The sequence below is a fragment of the Tupaia chinensis genome, unplaced genomic scaffold (assembly GCF_000334495.1).
Source record: "Tupaia chinensis unplaced genomic scaffold, TupChi_1.0 Scaffold000146_1, whole genome shotgun sequence".
Taxonomy (NCBI): domain Eukaryota; kingdom Metazoa; phylum Chordata; class Mammalia; order Scandentia; family Tupaiidae; genus Tupaia; species Tupaia belangeri.
In genome coordinates, this window is record NW_006159616.1 from 2,430,012 (window position 1) to 2,449,930 (window position 19,919).

General features: G+C 54.5%; 1 protein-coding gene across 5 annotated transcripts in view; it reads right to left on the bottom strand.

Annotated features, from left to right (window-relative positions):
- ALPL (alkaline phosphatase, biomineralization associated) overlaps positions 1-19,919 on the bottom strand; it is a 39,143-nt gene that overhangs the window by 10,957 nt on the left and 8,267 nt on the right. For 2 of the 5 annotated variants that reach the window (XM_006145175.3, XM_027770583.1), the window contains exons 2-6: positions 10,090-10,254; positions 4,550-4,669; positions 4,220-4,335; positions 2,359-2,533; positions 1,740-1,915 (exon numbers count right to left, since the gene is read on the bottom strand). In XM_006145175.3, coding sequence (XP_006145237.1) covers positions 1,740-1,915; positions 2,359-2,533; positions 4,220-4,335; positions 4,550-4,669; positions 10,090-10,254 — 752 coding nt within the window. Of the gene's footprint in view, positions 1-1,739; positions 1,916-2,358; positions 2,534-4,219; positions 4,336-4,549; positions 4,670-10,089; positions 10,255-12,481; positions 12,707-17,772; positions 17,902-19,919 lie in introns of those variants that run through there. The other 3 variants (XM_027770585.1, XM_027770582.1, XM_027770586.1) reach the window with 3 other exon arrangements.

Consider the following 19,919-nt stretch of genomic DNA (forward strand, 5'->3'; position numbering starts at 1 on the left):
GGGGTTGGGTTTTTGTCTTTTTTTTTTTTTTTCTTTCTTTTTTTTAAAGCAAAAGATATTTATTTTCAGGGCGTACACCAGGATTTCTGTTTCATGTACAGCCTGGGGATGGGGGGCTTCTGAGGTGGCAGTGCTGGAGGGGCCGCTGGGGTCGGAAGAGGAGAGTAAGAGGAGGGAAGGAGGGGGCCTCACCCGGGCCCCTCCTCACTCACTCCCGGCTCGTGGCCCTCATGGCCCCGTGGGAGCCTTCCTCACCCCACACCCACCGCTCCCCGTCTCCTGTCTTCTCTTGGTTTGATTTTCCTTAAGCTCCTGTCCCCCTTCTGGGGCTGCTCCTGCCAAACCTCTCTAAAGAAAAGCCGTAATTATACCCTGCGCTTGTACAACAAATGTTCTCACAGCATGACCTCATCGCGGCCTCCAGCGGCCCTGGGAGGAGGCAGGTGGGGCTCTCTGCTGTCCTGGACGGGCAGGGAGACTGAGGCTCAGGAGAGGAAGGGACTTGCCCCAGGCCCCGTGTCGGGTGGAGGTGAAGACGGGGTGGGTGGCTTTGCCCCAGGTGCCTGCTCACTGAGGGTCAACAGGACTGTCTGTCCCGAGAGGGATGCTTACGCCGCCTCTTAGAAAAGGGAAGACGCAGGTTGGTAGAGGCGCCAGGCTGTACCCAGTAACGGGGGGTAGGGGGCGCACCTAGCATGAAGGGCAGAAGGCAGGTCAGGAGGCAGGAGGAGCACGTGAGGGTAGTTGGGATCCCAGGCCATACTCTGAGCCTTGCTGAACCCTCACTAGGCTCAGGGGGACTGTGGTCCTCACTCCCCAGTAGGGAAACCAGCCAGAAGTTCTCATCCGAGAACAGAGTTGCAGCCTGGCCTCGGAGCAGGCAGCAGTGCACAGAACTGCAGCACCGGCACCCACAGGCTGCCATGGCTCCGGAACCTGGTCTACCTTCTGCACCCTGGGCATGCACAGGGGCCCGGAACCCTAGAGCTGAGGGGAGTGCAGCAGGAGGCACACATACTATCACAAACAGAACAGATAAACTTAGGAGCAAAATAGGGAGCAGGACTCCACTGAGCAGCAGGTGGAGGGCGTCTGCATGCGTGAACCTGCATTGTGTGTTGGAGCATGTTTCGGGGCAACGGCATGGCTCATACTCAAATGCTACGGCTGCCAAGCCCACTGGGTGTCAGGCCCTGGGCTGCAGCCTAGGGGGTTCCTTTTACTGGCATTATGAGCTAGGTAGTTCACAAAGGGGTTAGGAAAGGGAAGGCTAGGAGAGGTGAGGTAGCTGACCCAAGGTCACATAGCTAGCAGAGGGTAGGACAAGGGCTGGAGCCCAAGAAGTCTAAACAGGACAGCTTGCACTGCCCACTGTGCTCACCGGCTCTTCTCCAGACGTGCTGGTTGAGTATACGAACATGTGCCTGCCTGCGCATGTGTGATTGTGCAGGGCAGGGCCTCTCCTGAAACAGCCACCATGTCATGGGGGGGGCACGGTGCCAGGCTCTAATTTATAGAATAATCCCTGGGCGCCTGGTTCTCTGGGTGTGAGGTGGCCACATGAGGGTTCACCCCACAGCCCCACCACAGAAATCCTCCAGTGCCTGCTTGCCCCAACCACAAATCCCCTAATGGCTGGAGCTCTCCCAGGTGTGTGGGAGCCAGGCCAGGCCTCTCATCCTGGGCCGGTCCAGGCCTGAGGCCGCCTGCCCTCCAGAGACCCTCAGCCCCACGCTCACCTCGATGTCCCTGACGTTGTGCATGAGCTGGTAGGCAATGTCCTTGCAGCCCTGGCTCAGGGCCTCTGGGGGCATCTCGTTGTCCGAGTACCAGTCTCGGTCAGCTGAGTGGGCGTAGGAGGCACTGGGGGTGGCGTGGTTCACTCGCGTGGTGGTCACGATGCCCACGGACTTCCCTGGGGTGCAGGACAGGAGGGGTTGGCTTCAGCTGCAATGGGAGGGTGCCTTCTCTCCCCCTCCAGCTACAGATCAGTCTCCAGCAGTCCCTTTGATTGCCTGGGGTTGGGGTCAGGCCTCCCAGGGCCGAGGAGGAGGGGAAAAGGGGAGGGCCTGGGTCCTTGACCCTCCTCACACCAAACCTAAGAGGGTCTATGTTTCATGCCCATTTGATCGGCAGATGAGTAAACGGGGAAATGAGCCAGGCCCAGACCACATCTGAGCAACCCTCTAAGCCACAGGCTTTCCCTGTCCCAGGAGGGACCCCGTGACTTTCACAGACGCCCAGAACGTCAGGGTGTGCGCCCTGGAAAACGCCTGTCCTACCCTCTCTCCACTGTAGACCGGAAAGACGGACCCAGACAGGCCGCAGAGCTGGCCTGCTTCCCCGCACTGCACTCACCAGCGTCCTTGGCCCAGCGCAGAATGGAGGTGACCTCGTTGCCTTGAGTGGTGTTGCAGCGGGAGCGCTCGGTGGCCGCGCTCACCCCTACGGTGCCCTCGTTGGCCTTCACCCCACACAAGTAGGCGGTGGCAGTGCCTGCGCTGTCGGGGACCTGGGCGTTGGTGTTATATGTCTGCAGGTGACAAAGGAGGGTCAGGAGGTGGCCAGGCCCAGCCCCCCTCCACCTGCACCCCAGGGACTAGGGTGTGAGAGCCACAGAGAGACCCCCTGCAGCCAGGGCTGGGCCCTGCTACCCACGGAAGTGTGCCCTGCACCTCGGTGCCTGCTTTCTGCTGTCTTTCCTGCCCACTGGCAAACACAGGCAGCAGCAGGGGTGGAGCCCAGCTCTCCAGCACAGGGGCAAGTGCTGGGCTGAGGCTCACTCTGGGGCTGGGGCTGCAGGGCCCACAGGGGTACGGGAGAGCAGAGGGCCCTGGAGAAGGGAAGGGTGCTCTCAAAGGAGACAGGGCCTAGGGGTAGGCAGGGGACAGTGAGGAGGGAAGAAGAAAGGTGGGGAGAGGGCTGAGCGGCCAGTGCTGACAGCTTGTCCCTCACCCCTTACAGAGCTCCAGTAAAGACCCTGAAACTCTTTTTTTTTTTGGAGAGGTTTTCGCTATAGGGCGTGTGCGCTCGCCAGACAGACAGAGACATAGAGACAGAAAGCGAGAAATCACCCCCCAGGGGGAATGGTCACCCCACAATCCCTTCTTCTCCATTCTCCTCTCGGGATCTTGGGCACGCACACACACGCACCCAGTGTGAGTTCTAAGCCACCAGGTCCGGGAGCGAACTGCGGTCAACTACGTGGGAATCCAGCGACATAGCCATTACGCTAACTGCTGGTTCCCATGACCCTGAAACTCTTGACCTGTCTCCCTCCCCACCCTGGGAGCTCCTCAGAGGCACAGAAGGCTTCTCGGTTCTTGCCGTCCCCCAAGTGGGCCTCAGCTAAAGGCCGGAGGCTGCTCAGTACATAATGCCAACGCCAACAATGCCACCGCCACCAGTAATGACAGCCACCAGGAACGACAGCCACCAGGAACGACGGCCACCAGCAATGACAGCCACCAGTAATGACAGCCGCCACCACTAACAACAGTCGCCACCAGGAACGACGGCTGCCTCCAGGAAGGACGGCTGCGGCCAGTGTGCATCGTGTCCAACGGTTTACACCGGTGTTCTGGTTACCCTCAAGTCGCCCTGGGAGGGAGACACAGAGAATTCCCTAGCCAGTTCTGTAAAACACACAGGTGTGCAGGCACAGCTAATCTATGGCGTTGGACAGGGGATGCTTGGCCGCTCCCAGTGGGGAGGGGACCACTGGCTGCCGTCACATTCAGGTGCTTGACCTGGATATTGATTATAAAGATGTGTTCAATGGGGCCAGCAGGTGGTGTAGTGGTTAAGGTGACAGACTCCCACGTGGCTGACTGTGGTTTGAGTCCCAGACCCAGTGGCTTGAAATTCACGCCAGGCGTGTGTGTGTGCATGCCTGAAATCCCGAATGGAGGAGAAGGGATTGTGGCATGGCCATCTCCCCTGAGGGGTGACTATCTTGCTTTCTGTCTCTTTGTCTCTTTAGCAAGCGCATGCAAACCTCCCCCCACCAAAATAAAAGACATGCAATTTATGGAAATCTGGTTTGTGTAATTGGTGCAATTTCCCCTGTACACACCGCACTTGGGAAATAACTGCTGCCCTCCTTGTCCTTGTCACACAGCGGGGCTGCAGGGGCCCAGGAGGTCCGAGCTCCTTCCTCCAGGTCGCCAGGTTGAGAGGTGACAGGCTCGGACCAGGCAGGGGCAGGGCTGAGGCTCACCTTGGACAGGGCCACGAAAGGGAATTTGTCCATCTCCAGCCTCGTCTCCTCCCCCGGGTGGTGGTGGAGCTGGCCCTTGAGGATGCGAGCAGCCGTCACCGTGGAGACGCCCATCCCTGCGGCGGAGTGAGGAGTCTCAGTGTCAGTGTGACTGGGTGGCTTCTTTTCTCTTCCCTCCCCAGAGCTATAGGGACCACCTGCGTCCACAGCCTGGCCCCTCCATTCTCTTAAACACCCTCCTCTCAGAGCCCCAGCCCTTTCGCCTCGGCCTGGCTCCCAGGGCTCCTACCAAGGTCCCCTGCCCAGCACCCACACCAGGCCCAGGCTCACCATCCCCCAGAAACAGGATGACGTTCTTAGCCACGTTGGTGTTGAGCTTCTGAAGGTCCAGGGCATTCTTCAGAGTCTGCTGGGCTTGGTCTCGCCAGTATTTGGGGTCCTTCTCCTTCTCTGCAGAGAGAGAGGGAGGCAGAGTTACCTGGCGAGGTGTGAGGGCAGCTTCTCACCTCCAGACTTAGAGCCACCCCAGCCCCCCTTTACTGAGGGCGAGAGTGCCTCAACTCGGAGGGGGCAACTATTGTGGTTCGTGGTCCATCTCAGATAACGTGACTTTGTGGCCTGCAAACGCGCGCCAGTCCAGTCCTCCAAACAAGCCTGTGGACCCCGGAGTCTTCTCCCGGGTCTCAGAACGAAGACACTGAGGCCGAGACACGCCAGGTGATGCGCTCAAGGCCGCCCAGCGCTGCCAGACGCGGGCCCTGCCGGGCTTCACTCCAAAGCCAAGCTCCGTCCTCCCACCCAGCAGGGGCGTTCCGCTGAGACAGCAAATAAACTGTGCTAGCCCAGTCGGGAGGTCACGTTCAACCTGCACAGCGAAGGTCTTCACCTGCGGGCCACCCCGCGCAGCCGCGGTCAATGATAAACCCTTGTCAGCTTAGTCATTAAAGTTGGTTCGGCAGGAACCTGACTTGGTGACAGTAAGACTTGTCTTTTGTTTAATGCATCGAACTTAAAGTCGCCTCGCAATCTCCCTTCTGCGAGGATCAGTTCAGAAGGAGGACCTTTGGTATCGCTAACCATCTGTCACTCAGCCCTGATACCAACTCCCATTCGGACAGCGCTCAACGGTTTTGACAGTGAGAACTAGGGATGCTCTTTTTCTCACGCTTTTTCTCTCTGTCTCTGTCTCTGTCTCTCTCATGTGCATGTATATGTGTGTCCAGCAAACGCTCCCCTTTAGTGTCTCACAGACACTTTAGTGTCCATCAGGGGTTCTGCCCCAGGGAGCACGGTAGCTGTCCAAGGCAGTTTTAGGACAAGAGCTGAAGCCTGGGCAGGCCGCCTGAGTCTCTGGTTTCCCAGAGCTCGGGGCTGGTTCCCATCTCCTTCCTGCCTTCCCTGTGCACACCCGTGAGGACCCGTGCGCACCTCAGCTCAGCAGTCTGGCAGGCCTCAGTTAAAACCCCTGCTGTGCTGGGGCCAGCAGGTGGCAGGGTGATTAAGGCACTGGATCCCACACAGCCAACCACAGCTCGAGTCCCAGACCTGGTAGCTTGAAAATCACGCTGGGCACATGTGCATGCATGCCCAAAATCCCAAGGGAAAACGGAGGAGGAGAAGGGGTTGTGTGTGGCCATCCACGGATGGGTTGATTTCTCACTTTCCCTCTCTCTGTCTCTATATTAAGCACAGGCGCCCTGTGGATAAACAAACACACAAACAAACAAACAAACAACACCCAGCTGTGAAAGTACCAGCTATGAGACTCTGGGCAAGGGACCTCCTCGAGCCTCAGTTTCCTTCCCTGTCAAGGTCAAGTGCGTGGTCTCCATTGTCCCCTCAGGGCCATGAAAAGGACTGGATTAGATAAGGTGAGTAACACTGCTGACCCACAGGAGAGGGTGGTCAATCCCCTGCCCCTGCCCCCACAGAATCCCCCCTCCAGGGCTGGAACTCCCTTTCCTTCCGAGCAAAGGCCCAGCTTCCTGTCAGTGAGAATCAAGTCTTTCCCTCCGTCCTGCAGGGCTTCACTCCACGCTTGGGCCCCATCGGACCCATCAGGGCACAGAAGCCTAGAGCTAGATGCTCCTTGGGGATTCCCTTTCTTGTTTTCTTTTCTTTTAAAAAATATTTGCTATGGTATGTGTGTGATCACCAGTATGAGAGAGAGAGAGCATCCCTCGAAGGGGGATGGCCGCACCACAACCCCTTCTCCTCCTTTCTCTCAAGCTTTGTGGCACACATGCACATGCGCCCCATGTTTTTCAAGCCACCAGGTCCGGGGCTCGAACCTTGCAGTCAGTCATGTGGGACCCAATCACCTTAACTGCTGTACCACCTGCTAAACAGGGAACTCCCTCTTTCGACATCGGGAAGGGGGAGGGTCTCATCCAAGGCTGTCGTGCACATTGGGACTGGGGACATAGTACTCGTCTCCTGGCCCGCCTCCAGCCATGCCTGCCTGGGTCACCTGTGGGTGAAGGTCAGCTCTCCCTTCTCACAGGTTTCCGCCCCACATGCCAGCAGCTCCTCACACAGCAGGTCTCTAGCCCCGCAGCCCTGGAAGGTGGATACCTCCATTTCCTCCACATTTGGTAATGAAAACACGGAGAACAGAGCCAGAGGGAGCAGCAGAACCAGTCTCAGACCTGGATCAGCAATCTCAGATCTTACTGCGCACCCCCAGCTGGGAACCAGAGCCTCTGGGCCCTTCATCAGCTGTGTGCCTTAGGCAAGTTCCATCCATCAGGGGTTCTGCCCCGGGGAGCACGGTAGCTGCCCAAGGCAGTTTTAGGATGACATGAGCTGAAGCCTGGGCAAGCCGCCTGGGCCTCTGGTTTCCCATAGCTTGGGCTGATTCCCATCTCCTTCCTGCCTTCCCCGTGCACACCCGTGAGGCCCCGTGCGCACCTCGGCTCAGCGGCCTGGCAGGCCCAGGGGCTGGGCTGACGCAAGCCTGCCCTGCATGGTCGCTCTTTCTCAGCACAGGCTCGGCCAGCAGTCTGCCTGGGACCTGGTGTGCTTGTTCCCTGCTAGACGGGAGTCTGGCGAGGACAGCACCGTCATCTTTTTCACCAGACCCACCCCAGGGCCGTCTGAGAACAGTTTAGTTGGTGCCAAGCTGACTCCCTCATCGGAGAACTGGCTTTGGACAATTGAGTACTGGGAGGTCATTGTTTTTGGAAACTATTAGCCGAGAAGAGTACTTATCGGTGCGTACTGTGTGGTTCTGTTCATTCCAAGCTTGGAACAAGACAAACGAGTCTATGGTGGCAGCAGAAAGCCTGGTCACCTTGTCTGGTGCGGGAAGGGGTTGGTGGGAGGAGCGCAGTGACGCCTACTGATGTCCCAGGCCTGGCAATGTTCTGTCCACCTGAGTGGTGATCACATGGCTACAAACCTGTGTGGCAACTTGTGCTATGCATTTCATATTCTGCCATTTAGTCTAAGTTATATTTAACTTTAAAAAAAGAAAACACAATGTAATACCACTCACTACCTACCTATGGAATGGCTGAAATGAAACAGATAGAAAAGTTGAATTGTTGAGGCCGGCCCATAGCATGGTGGTTAGGGTGGCTGGATCCCAGGGGGCTGACTTTGCAGTTGAAGTCTTAGATCCAAAGACTTGAAAAACACACTGGGCACATGTGCGTGCGGTGCCCAAAACCCCAAGAGGGAAATGGAAGATAGGGGATTGTGGCCATCCCCCCCAGGGGATGCTTTCTCACTTTCTTTCTCTGTCTCTGCCTAGCACACATCCCCTATGGCAAAATCCCCTAGGGGGGGAAAAATGAGCTGCTGAACATTTAAAGATTTTTCACTTCATACATATTTATCTTTTCCCTTTTTATCCATCAGTTCATTTTCACCCAGGTTGTTGTGGGTTCTGAGAAAGCAGGAATCCCATCCCAGAGGGACCTTAGGTGCCCATGGACACACACAGAAAGGTGGATCTCTGTGGGCCCGTGGCCTGGAGGCCACCCTAGCTCTGCCACAGATCTGCTGCATGACCCATGGAGGGCCAGCTCCCTCTGCACCCCAGTTGAAACATAGCCTCCCAAGAGAAGAGACCAACATTCACTGAACACTCACTCCCTGCCAGACATGGGGACTGTCCCAAGTAATTCTCATGACAGCTGGAAAGAGGAAGAACTATTATCTCCACTGGACAAATGAAGAAACCCAGGCTGGGGGATGGCGAATGGGGACGTGCAGTCTCACAGTGGATGGAGTCAGGGCAGGGGGAGGACTCCCTTCTCCATTACCCATACAGAAATGCTAACAACAGCAATCAGAAAAAATTAACAACCCAAACCGGCACTTAGCTTCAAAAAAGAATAAAAGAAGGAAGGGAAATTCCCAGCCTCTTTGGCAACTGGGTGGTGAAACATGTCTGCCCATCCTGACCACGTACACTGGGTGCAGGGACTTCCAGGACCCTTCCAAACCAGGAGGTAAACAGAAGCTGGTGCGGAGGGGCCGCGGGAGTCACAGCAGACACGGGTCCGGGATGAAGAGGTTTCCACATACACATTTTGCCTTGGAGCGGTGCGAGGGATGAGGAAAGACGGCCACTGATGAGACGTGGGAATGCAACTAGAAATCTGAGCCAGGTCTCAGAGGGGTTCTGGATTCATAGGGTAAGAACTGCAGACTAAGAGATTAGCATAAACCCTGTCCAGGACCCAGTCGTGGTGCACGGACACCATGGCAGACAGGAAGTAGACAGAACCAGCAGGAGACTTAGCACGCCAGGCTTTGGGGTGACCTGTAGTCATATTTAGACATATTCAGATTACTAGAGATAAAAGAGAACAGAGACCCCGCGGGAGGGCCAGCCCCACAGCCTAGTGGTTAAGGGAACTGGATTCTGCATGGCTCAGTGTGGATCAAAGCCCAGCCTCAGGGGCTTGGAAACACCTGAGCTGCGTGTGTGTGTGTGTGTGTGTGTGTGTGCGCGCGCGCGCTCCAAATCCCCACAGGATGGAGGAGAGAAGGGGAAGGGATTAAGGGCTGACCATGCCCCACTGGGGCTGCCTTTTCTCTCTCGCTCTCGCTGTCTTCCTGGTAAGTGCACATACTCTGCGACAATTAAAAGAAAAAAAAACAACAATAGCGCAAAGGGGAAAAGAGTGACATAGCCACTACCGTGGGCCACAGCCGAGCTGGGGGCTCTGCCTTGCACTCGTCTCCAGCTCTTAAATATTCTGGATCCTGGGGGCCAGCAGGTGGCGAGTGGGGAAAGCTCTGAACTTCCACACAGTCCACGGCAGTTCAGAGCTGGCGATTTAAAGATCACTCAAGGTGGGTCCAGCAGATGGTTATGGTTACGTCGCTGGACTCCCACATAGTCGACTATGGTTTGAGTCCCAAACCCGGCAACTTAAAACTCACGCCAGGTGCATGTGCGTGCCCAAGATCCCTAGAGGAGAACGGAGGATTGTGGCATGGCCTTCCCCCCTTGGGGATGATTTCTTGTTTTCTTGATTTCTTGTTTTTCTGTCTCTCTAGCAAGCGCACATGCCCTATAACAAAAATCTATTAAAAAAAAAAAAATTCACCAAGCACATGTGCATGAGTACCCAAAATCCCAGGAGGAGACTGGAGGAGAGGAAATTATGGCATGGCCATCCTCCCTGGGGGGTGATTTCTCACTTTCCCTCCCACTGTCTCTCTCTGGCAAGCAGAAAGCTCCATATGGCAAAAACCTAAAATAAAGAAAGAAAGAAAGAAAAGAAAAGAAAAAGAAGGAAAAAAAAAAAAAAGAAATTCTGATGCGTTCATGACCATGAACGCATACACCATCTCATCCTACCCCACCTGTACCAGGTCTTCCCATCCCTCCACCTGCAGCTTCCCGGTCCTACCTGGCACTAAGGAGGTGGTAAGGCAGGTGCCAAGGGCCAGCACTAACAGTGGCGAAATCATGGTGCTCCCCGTGACCTGCTTCCTCTCTGGGGCCCAGAGACACGACCGATGTGGGTGTGAGGGGGTGGGTTGGCAGTGGTCAGATCTTAGCTGATGTTCCAATCCTAGAAATTAAAAAAAAGGGAGGGAAAAAAAGACATGTGGGGCGCAGGTCCACGTTCACTTCTCCACTCACTTCTTCGTCCCCTGATTCATTCAGTAAGTATTTATTGAGCACCTATTACAGCCCAGGCGGGGGGCTTGGCATTGAGAGGCCGAGCCGAGAGAGCCGAGAGAGCCGAGGCAGGCCCTCTCTCGGGAAGCTTAATCACGCAGACAGTTGTATAAGGCTGATTGAGTTCTGTGTTGCAAAGCAGTTTCCTCCCGTTTCTCAAGCGAACTCCCACGCTCAACCCCTCACCTCCAGAGCTCAGTTCTTCTGGGTAGAACTTCTCAAAATGTAGCAAGCATCAGGATCTCCTGAAGAGCTTGCTAAAATAGATCCCAGCGCCATCCCCAGAGCCTCTGACTGTATTTCTGATAAGCTCCCAGGTGCCGCCAACCACACTTGAGAAGCATTATTCTAGAACAGTCATTCTAGAATGACTCGGCCCAAGCACAGCAGGGCTAAAGCAAGAGTCCTCCGTTCCTCACCGAGACATTCACTCTCATAAGGACATCTTATGGAAGTGCTCTTCTAGAGCGTGCCCTCAAGGTAGGAGGTATAAAGGCCGTAGGAGCATTTAGGAGAAGATTGGCCGCTAAGGGTGGCCATTTCTGGGAGGTCTTCCATTTATTTATGTATTTATCTATTTTTCCTACATTTCCCAGATTTTCTTTTGTGTGGAGATGTTACCTTCATCATTTTCAAAAAACATTATTTAAAAAAAAAAAAGACTGGACGGAAATACACCAAAACATTTATGTGGTTTTCTCTGGGTGGTAGGCCAGTGAATGATTTCCTCTTTTTTTTTTTTGAATTTTCCAAGTTGCCTAAAATGAGCATGTATTAATGGCATAAGAATGTTTTTAAACTGCGGTCATTCAGTGCGGATTACAAGGGACGGCCCCACTGGCAGCTGAGGGAAGCACTAACTCTGCTGTGTGTGAAAGTTACCGGAAAGAAGAGCCATTTTAAATGGCAAGAGTTCCATTGAGCAATGACGCTATTACTTCAACCCAAGCCAGGGTATACATGACTATTCCATTTGTGGTGGGAAATGGCAGAAACCCTCTCCTAGTCAACAAAGCTGATGTGATAAGAAGCTACTCTACCACCGGAAAAGGATCTTGATTCAACCTTGTGCAAACTGCAACCCAGTGCCAGAGGCCAGGGCTCCTGCTGGGTGGGAGGGGAGGAAGTGGCAGGAAATGCCTCACACCTAACAGCACTTAACTCTGAGCCCTGGGATTGCAGATGACTTCAGATATTTTAGTCCTGCTTCAGCTTCCAAATGCCTCTACAGCAAATCCTAATGTCGTTTTTAAAAAGTAATTACATCGATATAAAATATTAATACATTAAAATAGTATTTCAAATCCTTGCGAAATGAAGTCACCTTCTTCAGGAACCCTCCAGGATGGTCACTGGTTCCAATATACCCCCTCTGAACTTCATGCCACTTGAAGTACCACTCTGGAAGCTTCTTGGGGCGAGGACTTTGCCTTGTTTGTCTCTGTACCCCGGGTGTTTGGCCCAGTAAATACTGACATCAGTTGAAAGCCGATGTTGAAAGGAGGCAGCTGGGGCAAGGGAGAGATCGTCCCCAGTTGTTTCCTTTGTGTGTGCAGGAAAATCCGAGTGTTGGTGAGCGGCAGAGTGGCCAGTGTCCCTTCACAGCCCGTGGAGTGCCGACTGGTGCGGCAGCTCTGGGAAGCAGGCCACATCCGTCGAAGCTGAGCATCACATGTACCCCCGATGACCGCTTATCCCCAACAGTGTGTCCCCATCAGCCCGGTCCTCCACAGCGTGTGAACTGTGTCTGCCTACAGCGGACTGCCCGGACACTTCGTGTGTGTCCACAGCGTGGAAACCTCTGTGGCAACAAGGACGGGTCTACAGTGCCACGCAGCTGTGTGGGTGAACTTCACAAAGGCGCGAGCGAGCAAGGGACGCTAGACCCAGGGGCACGTACAGTGTGATTCTAGATTTGCCGAGGGGAATGTGTGTGTGTGTGTGTGTGTGTGTGTGTGTGTGTGTGTGGGTGGGTGCTCTTCAAAAAGTTTGTGGAAAATATTAATATGTATTAAGGGAATAAACTATGCATGTGTTATCGATTATTTTTGTACCAAAATAAACTCATAGTTTAATTCCATTTTTGGTGTCCCCTCATATAAAGTACAAAAACTAACCTTCAGCGTTGGAAGGCAAGATAAAGACTCCACTTGGGGGATGGTGAGACTAAAGGGGGTTTCTGAGGTGCTGGCCAAGTTCTATTTGTTATCTGAGCGCTGGCTACACAGGTGAGTGTGGTCTGGAAATCCAACAAGCTGTCAATTTACAGTATGGACGCTTTTCTGTACATATGCTACATGCCAGCGAAGTGACACCGCTCTCCAGGAGCTTATATGAGCAATCTGTAAAGGACACAGACAAAATGGAATCAGGGCCATGGCCTGCACTTCTGCATAAGGCCTCACTAACGCCCTCTGCGGTGGACAGAGGGATTCTCAGCCTCTATAGAAGAGTGCGGTTTTGTAAAGAGGAGGGACTTGCCCCAGGCTACACAAAGCAGGTGGTAGAGCAGAACTCTGAAATTAGCACTGAGGTTACCACCGTGACCCCCTCCAGGGGTGGGGCTTCCATTTCCCCAGCTGTGAAAGGAAATGGAGAAGCCGGGCAGTCTGTAATCACACCGCAGTCCAGATCCAGAACGGGTCTATCACCCCCCAAACACTGCCTTGTGCTGGCTCTGCTGTCACACAACACCCCCCATCCTTCAACTCGCCAACCCCTGGGCTGTTTTCCATCACCACGGTTCTACTGGTGTTGTATTAACTCCGTAGATCAATGTGGGAGGCTTCGTGTTTGCACGCTGTTGAGTTTCTAACCGTGAACACATTCAGTTCATTTGTTTGTTTAATTGTAGGTGTGAACTACTTCCTAGTTCTCTGATTTAACCAGCGTTCTATAGTCTTCACCATGCTTGGTAGGGGTATCCCTACGCATTTTACTTTTGCAGGGAGCTATCATCAACGGCGTTGCTAGTGCATAGAAATAACAATGATTTGTTCTGACCTTGTATTCTGCCACCTTGCTAAACTCACTTATTAGTTCTAGGAATTTTGTGTGTGTGGGGGGGACTCCTTGGCATTTTCCAAGTAGACAGTCATGTCAAAGAGGGACAGTCTTAGGGCTGGCCTGCAGCACAGCAATGCGTCGGAAGCTGGATGCGGCATGCTGACCACCCTTTGAATCCTAGCCCCAGTGGCTTGAAAAACACACCAGGCACGTGAGCATGCATAATCAAAATCCTGATGGGATGGGTAAATGGAGGGAAAAGGATCGCAGTGGGACCACGTCCCACTTGGAAGTGGGTGCCCGTCCTCTCTCTCTCTCTCTCTCTCTCTCTCTCGGGTAAGCACATGTACCCTCTGGCAATACCAAAAAAGGAGAGTTTCAGTTCTTCCCTTCAAATCTGTAGGTCTTTCATTTCATTTTCTTGCCTGATTGTGCTGGGTATGACTCCAGATGGCATGTTAAATAGGAGAGGTGAGAGTGGACATCCTTGCCTTGTTTCTGAGCTTAAGAAAAAAGCATTTAGCTTCTTTTTTGGGGGGAGAGGTTTTTGCTATAGGGCGCGTGCGCTCGCCAGAAAGACAGAGACAGAAAGCGAGAAATCACCACCTGCCCAGGGAGGGATGGCCACGCCCTTCTCCCCCATTCTCCTCTCAGGATCTTGGGCATGCATGCACACGCGCCCGGCCTGAGTTTAAGCCACCAGGTCCAGGACTTGAACCGTGGTCGACCACGTGGAAGTTCAGTGACATAGCCATTGCGCCAACTGCTGGTCCCTTTTTAAAATTTCTTTGTTTGTTTTTGTTTTGTTTTGTTTTCCATTTAGCTTCTTAGAATTTGGGGCGGCATTTTAAGATGTGAGGTGTAGACTGAGGGGAATCAGGAACTTGGTTTTGGACATGCTGAGTTTGAGATGTCTTTTAGAAGTGGAGATGTTATGTGGTTGGGCATACAAGTCATTTGGTAGAAAGTCTTGGTTAGGGCATGAATTTGGGAATCACGTTCAATTAAAGCCTTAGTGGAACCTGACCAGATCATTTAGGGAGAGGGAATGGGAACAGGGACAACTATATTACAAAGCCCTCAGAAAACCAGGCATTTAAAATAATTTTCTGGGGCCAGATAATGGTATAACAGTCATGCAACTGGACCCACGTGGGAAGATGGGTCCACCTCCAGAGCCCTCCCACATGGGCACAAGTGTACGCGCCTATGACCCGACTGGCCGAGACTGGGGGTGGCTTGTGGTGTGAAGACCCTGTTGGGGGGTGCCTCTCTCTCTCCTGCTCTCTGTTGGAAGAAACAAATAAATAAGCTTTCAACAATTTGAGGGCACAGAGGTTAAAGTGGCTTGATCCCACAGGCCGACTGTGTGGTTCAAGGCCCAGAAACAGTGGCTTGAAAAACACAACAGGTGGGGATCAGCAGTTGGCGTAATGGCTATGTTGCTGGACTCCCATGTAGTCGACCATAGTTCGAATCCCGGACCCGGTGGCTTAAACTCACACCGGTGCTTGTGCGTGCGTGCCCAAGATCCCAAGAGGAGAAAGGAGGAGAAGGGATTGTGGCATGGCCATCTCCCCCTAGGGGGAGATTTCTTGCTTTCTGTCTCTCTGTCTCTGTCTTTCTGGCGAGCACACGCTCCCTATAACAACAACAACAACAATAAACCTCTCCAAAAAAGGGAAAAAAGAAAACAAAACCCAACAGGTGCGTGTGCATGTACGTGTGTGCCCCAAATCCCAAGAGGATAGTAGAGAAGGGATCACAGCATGGCCACTCCCCTGGGGGGTGATTTCTCACTTTCCCTCTCTATTTCTCTCTCTATGCAAGCACACGTGCCCCATAGCAAGCTAATTTCCCCCTTCTTTCTGATAAAGGTTTTATGCCAAAAACCCACAGAGGCCATCACACATTTCAGCACAAGCCCTTTAACTAACTGGCTTATGACTACGAAGAGCCGGAGATAACCTTTCTACCTGTAGCTAGGGAAGTAAAGGGAGGTAGAGGCAACATCTGTACAACAGTGATACTAAAACCACAGTGTGGAGGCCCACAAGTGGAGTGGTAATTAAGGCTCTGGACTCCCACATGGTCGACCATTGTTCAAGTCCCGAACCTGGTGGCTTGAAAATCATGCTGGGTGCATGTGCATGCGTGCATGCCTAAAATCCCAGGAAGAGAATGGAGGAGAAGGGATTGCACCATGGCCATCCCCCTGGGTTTTTTTTTATTTGTTTGTTTCTGTCTCTGTCTCTCTCTGACAAGCATAAGTGCCCTATGACAAAAATCATTAAAAAAATAATAATAATAACTGAGTGTGGAGGGAGCTTAAAAACAAAGGATTAAGTGATGAACATAAAAAGCCACATGCAGTACCCTGTATGTAAATGTCACCACACCCCTGATGGTGCACTAAGTGGTTTACAGGGACCCAGACAATTCAAAGACATATTAAGGACATATATTATTAGCATGGGGGGCAGGGGGGCCTTTGAGATGGGCATGCTTTCTCACTTTCTCTCTCTCACACTCTCACCCTCTGTCTCTTTCTGGTTGGCATAATGGCTACATCGCTGGACTCCCATATAGTTGTCTGCGGTTCAAATCCCAGACCCAGTGGCTTAAATTCACACAGGGTGCATGTGCATACACGCCCAAGATCCCAAGAGGAGAAGGGAGGAGAAGGGAATGTGGCGTGGCCATCCCCCCTGGGGGGTGATTTCTTACTTTCTGTCTCTCTGTCTCTCTCTGTCTCTTTGGCAAAGCGCACACGCCCTGTAGCAAAAACCTGTCCAACAACAACAACAAAAAAACAAAACAAAAAAACAAGCGGAGAGGCCGTGGTACTAGTCTTGGACTGAGAAGAACAACTTCCACTCTCTGCATCTCAGATCCTCAACAAACAAGCAAATAAGGAAAAATGAAAGTGAGCAGTAGCCCTAGAAGCCCTGAAAAAAAAAAATTTTTTTTTTGAAGTTTATTTACTTAAGAGAGAGAGAGATTTTCGACAGTCTCTAGTCAGGATGCTGCTGTCCCAGCTAGGACCACAAGTGCATGTCATCTATAGCCTGTCTGAGTTGGGCTGGGGAACAAACGTGGGCCTCCCGTGTGGCCTCAGTCTCCAAGCAACAGCATCTTAGCAGCAGGCCCCAGCATGGCTGAGCCACAATTCTTTTTTTTTGGAGAGGTTTTTCACTATAGGGCGCGTGCGCTTGCCAGACAGAGAGAGAGAGACATAGAGACAGAAAGCGAGAAATCACCCCCCAGGGGGATGGCCACGCCACAATCCCTTCTCCTCCATTCTCCTCTCAGGCTCTTGGGCACACGCGCACACGCCCCCAGCGTGAGTTTAAGCTACTGGGTCCGGGACTGGAACAGCGGTCGACTACATGGGAGTCCAGCGACACAGTCATTACGCTAACTGCTGGTCCCGGAGCCACGATTACTCTTGTGTTCCCTGTTAAGTGAAGCTCTGGGAGGTCAAGACCATCTCACCTACCCCTGTGTACACAGCACCATCTCTAGAAATGCAAACTTAATGAAAAGGCCCGTGATGCTCTGAGTGTCAGCGCCAGGGACACGGCATTGAGATGGGTGTGGCCTGGAGACAGGTGCCTTCTCCCTCTGCCTCCGCTCAGGACAGAAGGGAATGGGGACTTGGGAAAGCCTTCAGAGGCCAGGGCCTCCCTGTGGGCTCCTCTCTGGGATCCCCTCCTCCACTCAGGCCCCCAGGCCAGCTCCCTGGCAGCCCTGGTATTCAGAGGGCCCCCAGCTGCCCACCATCCCTGCCAATTCTTCACAACGTAGGGATGAGGCCTCTGGTAAGTGCCAGCCCCAGCAGCCCCACCCCCACCCACCTCCCAGCAGACCTTCCCGGCCAGGCTTCCAGCTACGTGCCCTGATTATTTATGACGAGTGCACAGAAGCGCGGCCAGGCCCTGGCCCTGGGAGAAGGTCCACTACTTGGCAGGTCAGGGCAGCGGGTGGAGGGACCGGGCCCTGGTCTGCGGGCTGACTCGACACCCTGGGCAGAGGACACAGGAGTGCCTCGGAGTCTGGCAAGAAGCCAGCCTGGGGCTAGGTCTCAAAAGATCTGGGGCAAACAGCAGAATCAGGGAACTTGCCCAAATCTGTCCCCGTTACGAGCGCTTGTGCTGTTTACATCTGCTGTCCTGAACCCCCCACAGCAGCCCGCAACAACCCCCACCCACAGCTGCGGAACCCAGTGAGGAGCTAGCGGGCCTACGACCTGCTGGCCCCGACCCCTCGGTTCCATCTCTCCAGGCCTCAGCTTTCTGGCCACGAGGAGTCAGGGAGACTGGTGCCCGCTCCTGCCCTGTCCCATGAGAAAGTGAGAGCAGGGGGCCAGGGGGGTGGGTCTTGGTCGGGGGAGCGCTCATACCTGAGCGGCCTGGCCAGGCGGCAGGTGAAGAAGCACAGCAGGCCCAGGGCCAGCATGAGGAGGAGGAAGCCGAGGACTGCCGTGAGGGTTGTGTCCAGAGTTGGGGACAGGAGGGCCATCTCAGGGAAAAGAGGGCACTCAGGAGGGGTTACCACCCCCTGTACACACCCCGTCACACTAGTCTTGGAGGCTGGCGCCAAGCCCTGGGTCAATGGCTGTGACCTGGCTTTATCCCCAGGGTTAATCGTTCAGGATTAGTCAGGCGGGTGGAATTGGTGGTGAACGAACAAGCCCTCCTTTCTGGGCACCTGAGCACCTGCTCGTGCCTGGCTCTGCTCTAAGGTCCACAGAAACAGTGGGGAACAGACGGTCTCCACGCGCTCGGAGATGACGGACCGGGCAGTGCAGGCAGAGCACCTACTGTGTGGCGGCCGTTATGCCAGGCACCTTGCAAGAGAAAGCACAGAGGAAAGGAAGCCCTGGCCAGGGCCGTGGGAAGTTTTTCTGAGCAGTGGCAGCCACTCCGGCCATTTCCAAGCCCAGAAGTTTGCGTACACACTGGCACCATGGAAGGATAACAAGGGTCAGAAGAACTGATACTGTTCTTCCTAAGCACCTCCTGCGTGCCAGGCCCCGCCGAGCTGGTACTGGTGTTGCCCTTAGCAGACGAGGAGGTGGAGCTTGGAGGTGCAAAGGTGGAGTTGGGACTTGAACTCAAACCCGCTCGCCTCTGCAGCCAGTACCCTTACCCTTGCCCTGCACTACCAGTACCCAGAACCAGGATAGCGCCAACCCTGCAGGTAGCAGGGAGGCGTCAGACTCTGCCAGGCACTGGCCCAACGCCAGCTGTCGCCGAGAGTCAGCACATGAGCTGGGGGGGACGGGCTGCTGCCTGTGCGCAGGGGCACTTTCTGCGTCCAGAGGTGCCCCTGGGTCCCCGCGCCATCATCTCTCTCGGGTCCCAGAAACATCCTATGAGGTCACGGTGATGATCACGGCTCCCATCTCCAGATTCAGGAACTGGGAGCAGAGGTGAAGCCATTCGACTCGCACACGGCCGTGTGCCCGTTAGGCCAGGCCTTTCCTGACCAGGTGTCCCACCCCCGTGCAGCTCAGAGGCCATGGGACCGGTGCCCAGGGCCGGGGGAGATACTTTCACCCTCTCGGTGCCAAGGGAGGCCTCCTCTCCCTGATCCCGGAAATGCCGCTGGGCTAACCGTGGCACAGGAACTCCAGGCTCGTTACTCCAGTAACCCCTTCTCGACCTCTCACTCCCTTGAGCTGGAGCCTCACAGCCCCCCAGTGTGCAGGCGGGGTGGGGTCATCAGCCGCCTTCACAGACAGGGAAGCTGAGGTCTAGCCGTGAAGTCACTGGGTCAGCCGTTGGCCGGCCAGTCTGGTGCACGCCTGTGCTCGGCCGCCTCCCCGGCGCGACAGGCCAGCCCGCACCTCTGAAACGGTTCCTTACCCCTCGGTCCATCTCCCACTGAAGAGAGCGCCCACAGGGTGCAGGTGCGGAGTGTGAGGTCACTGACCCGACTTAATCCTCATGACAATCTCGAGCAGGAGGAGACAGGCTCCAAGGCTGTGGTGGAGAGGGCCCGGGGTCACAGACAGGTGCTGAGCCCAGACCCCACCTGGGACCTCCCCGGGACATTGCTGCCCCAGGCTCTCTCCAGCTCAGCTCACTCAAGAGCCTCCAGTCCACCCAGCCCCCAGGCCTGCTCGCAGGAACCCCCAAGCTCCCCCACGCAGCAGCCTAAATGGGAGCCCCACGAAATGCCACCTGGAGTTCTGCAGCCTGCCCCTGCAGGACGCCGGGCGGGTATTTGCCTTCAGGGAGCCCCTAGTCTAGCGCCCACAGTCCAAAAATGTCTCAGCTATAGGGTGCCTTTGGGGCCGATTTCCCAAATGTACTAGGCCACAAAAATCGCGTGGGCAGCCTGTGGAGAGAGTCCTGTTCCCAAGCGGCTACCCGGGCAGCGGGCTGAAAAGAGCACAAAGGAACTTCCTGGGGCAGTTCTTCACAGAGACCTGGGGGGCTTAGCCTCCACTCTCCTGCATCTCTAGGCCAACCTGAGGGTCCATGAGACTTTGATAAAGGGGGTGCTGGGAAAGGGAGGGCTTGGAGGGGGATGTGACTGTAT